Below are 2,083 nucleotides of genomic sequence, written 5' to 3'. Positions count from 1 at the left end.
GCCCTCGCGCCCGTACCTTGCGGAGGTGAGCTCCCTGGAGCTTCTTCATTTCGGAGGGCGGATGCTGGGCTTGCGGGCTTGGCTTCTCAGGGTGCAGACAGCGGGCGAGGCAGCGAAATCGTCCACCTGTCCGCCGGCCGCTGCGCCTTTGCCCGGCGGCTCCCGCGCACCGGCTGGGGTGGGCACCGGCACCGGCGCAGGCGCTGCCGTCTGACGGCTGCGGGTGTGGGGCGCTCGGCCGGACGCTGCGAACCACTTGCCTCTCTCTGCGCAGCGCCCGAAGCTGGCGAGACACCCAGATAGACCCGCTGACCGACCGACGGCGGCTGGGGGATGCGGGCGCCCCCGCACGCAGAGCTGTGAATTGGAGGGGCCCGCGCCAGTGGGGAGGGGGGGGGGTTTCCAGAGAAACCCTCGGCCTCAGCCACCACCGTCTCCTGTGTGACCTTGAGAGAGTGACCTGCCCTCTCTGGGCCTCCCTTTTCTTCCTTGAGCAAGGAAGGAGGCAGGTGATGCGCAGGGACACTTGACAGCCCAGTCTTGGGATCCAGCATCTCCCCTATCTGCTTTGGGAACTTACTTAAGTTCTCTGCGTTGCAACTGCTTCTGGAAAATGGGAACAAGAATCTCACTTCCCTTACAGAAGTGGAGGAATTCACAGACATGGGAACCAGCTAGCGCAGGGCCTGGCACATCGTAGGTGCTCAGTTAACATGTATTGGCTGACTGTGGGTTGTTGGCATCCACCATTAGCAGATATTTATCCAAATATCTAATCTGTCCATATTTATTGAGCATCTAAAATATGCCAGGTCCTGGCAGAGACTTATTTTCCCAGCCTGGAAAGGCAGGTGTTAGTCCTCCTATTTACAGATGAGGAAACTGAAAGAGAGAGTTAAGTCCCTACTCAAGGTTCCAGAGCTAGTGCATGACACCAGGGACAGAGCCAGGCTTCATGGACCTTCTAGGCCAGTGGTGGTCCTTAGTACGCCTTTCCTTGGGGTGAAAATGAAATGGGAACATTTGAGTGAGGAAGAGGGACAGGTAAATGCCATGATGTTGTCAGCACCAAGTTCTCCGCCACTCAAGGAATGACCTTGAGAAGGTAATGACTTTGCATAAATGACCTAAAAAGGTTATGAGTTTGTAAAATGAGCCAGCTGCCAGCCTGCTGGGGACTGACCTCTCAGGATGTTCAGGCAATCCTAGGAGCCTGTGGCTGGGGTGGGAAATTCCTAGCTAGAGAGATCACATGTGTCCATTTGCTGGGACTGAGCCTGGGTGTGCTAGGGGACGGCATATACATTACACACCATGACCCCACCGCTTTCAAAGTGTCCCTGTTCAGACACTGATCATGCACATGGTTGCAGCCATGGGGGTGGGCGTCTGGGGAGAGGTGAGGATAAGGTTCTGCCCTTAACCTGGGGCTTGAAAGGAGCTGGGCAGGGTTCAAGTCCTGGCAGGCTTGGGTGAAGGCTGCCTCTCCTCCCAGGCCTTGCTCAGCCGCTCTTGCCTTTGAGTATGGCCCACACAGGGCAGGCCAGGGTTCCCCAGACCCAGGAGAAAGGGTCCCCTCTACCCTCTGCCCCTTACCTGTATGAGGCCTAGGGGGCCATGAGTGTGAAGAGAAGGAACAGTTATTGGGCCCTACTGTGTGCGTTATGATGAACTTTTACATCAAGTATCCTTTTTTTGGTGGTGATGGGGTACTGGGGATTGATCCCAGGGTATTCTATAATTCAGCTACATTTCCAGCCAAGTTGTGAGGCTGGTCTTGAACTTGCTTTAGATCTCTGAGTCACCAGGACTATAGGCATGCCCCACCATACTCGGCACCAAAATCCAATTTTTAATCCTTTCCAACAGCCTGAGAAGATAGGTTCATGCATCTCATTTTATACTTGAGGAAACTGACTCAAAGGAGGTAAATCATGTGCCCAAGGTCACAGAGAACACTGAATCTCTGTGCTTTGGAGATAAAGCCAGGAGGGCCACAGTCCATGCCTGGAGATAGGCCAAAGTCAGGTACCCCTGAATCCAAGGAGGCCCTGGCCCAGGGCTTGTCACTAAGTCTCTTACA

At 54.9% G+C, this 2,083-nt stretch overlaps 1 protein-coding gene across 2 annotated transcripts in view; it reads right to left on the bottom strand.

The window, feature by feature from the left end:
• Slc6a7 (solute carrier family 6 member 7) overlaps window positions 1–291 on the bottom strand; it is a 19,279-nt gene extending 18,988 nt beyond the window's left edge. The window contains exon 1 of one of the 2 annotated variants that reach the window (XM_015486161.2): window positions 17–291. In XM_015486161.2, the coding sequence (XP_015341647.1) occupies window positions 17–49 (33 nt within the window). In that variant the 5' untranslated portion in view covers window positions 50–291. The remainder of the gene's footprint in view (window positions 1–16) is intronic. The other variant, XM_048811795.1, reaches the window with a different exon arrangement.
• Between the last annotated feature and the right edge of the window lie 1,792 nt (window positions 292–2,083).

The sequence above is a fragment of the Marmota marmota genome, unplaced genomic scaffold (genome assembly GCF_001458135.2).
Source record: "Marmota marmota marmota unplaced genomic scaffold, marMar, whole genome shotgun sequence".
Lineage (NCBI taxonomy): Eukaryota > Metazoa > Chordata > Mammalia > Rodentia > Sciuridae > Marmota > Marmota marmota.
The sequence above is the reverse complement of the archived record's forward strand: the minus strand, read 5'-3'. Positions and strand labels throughout refer to the sequence as shown.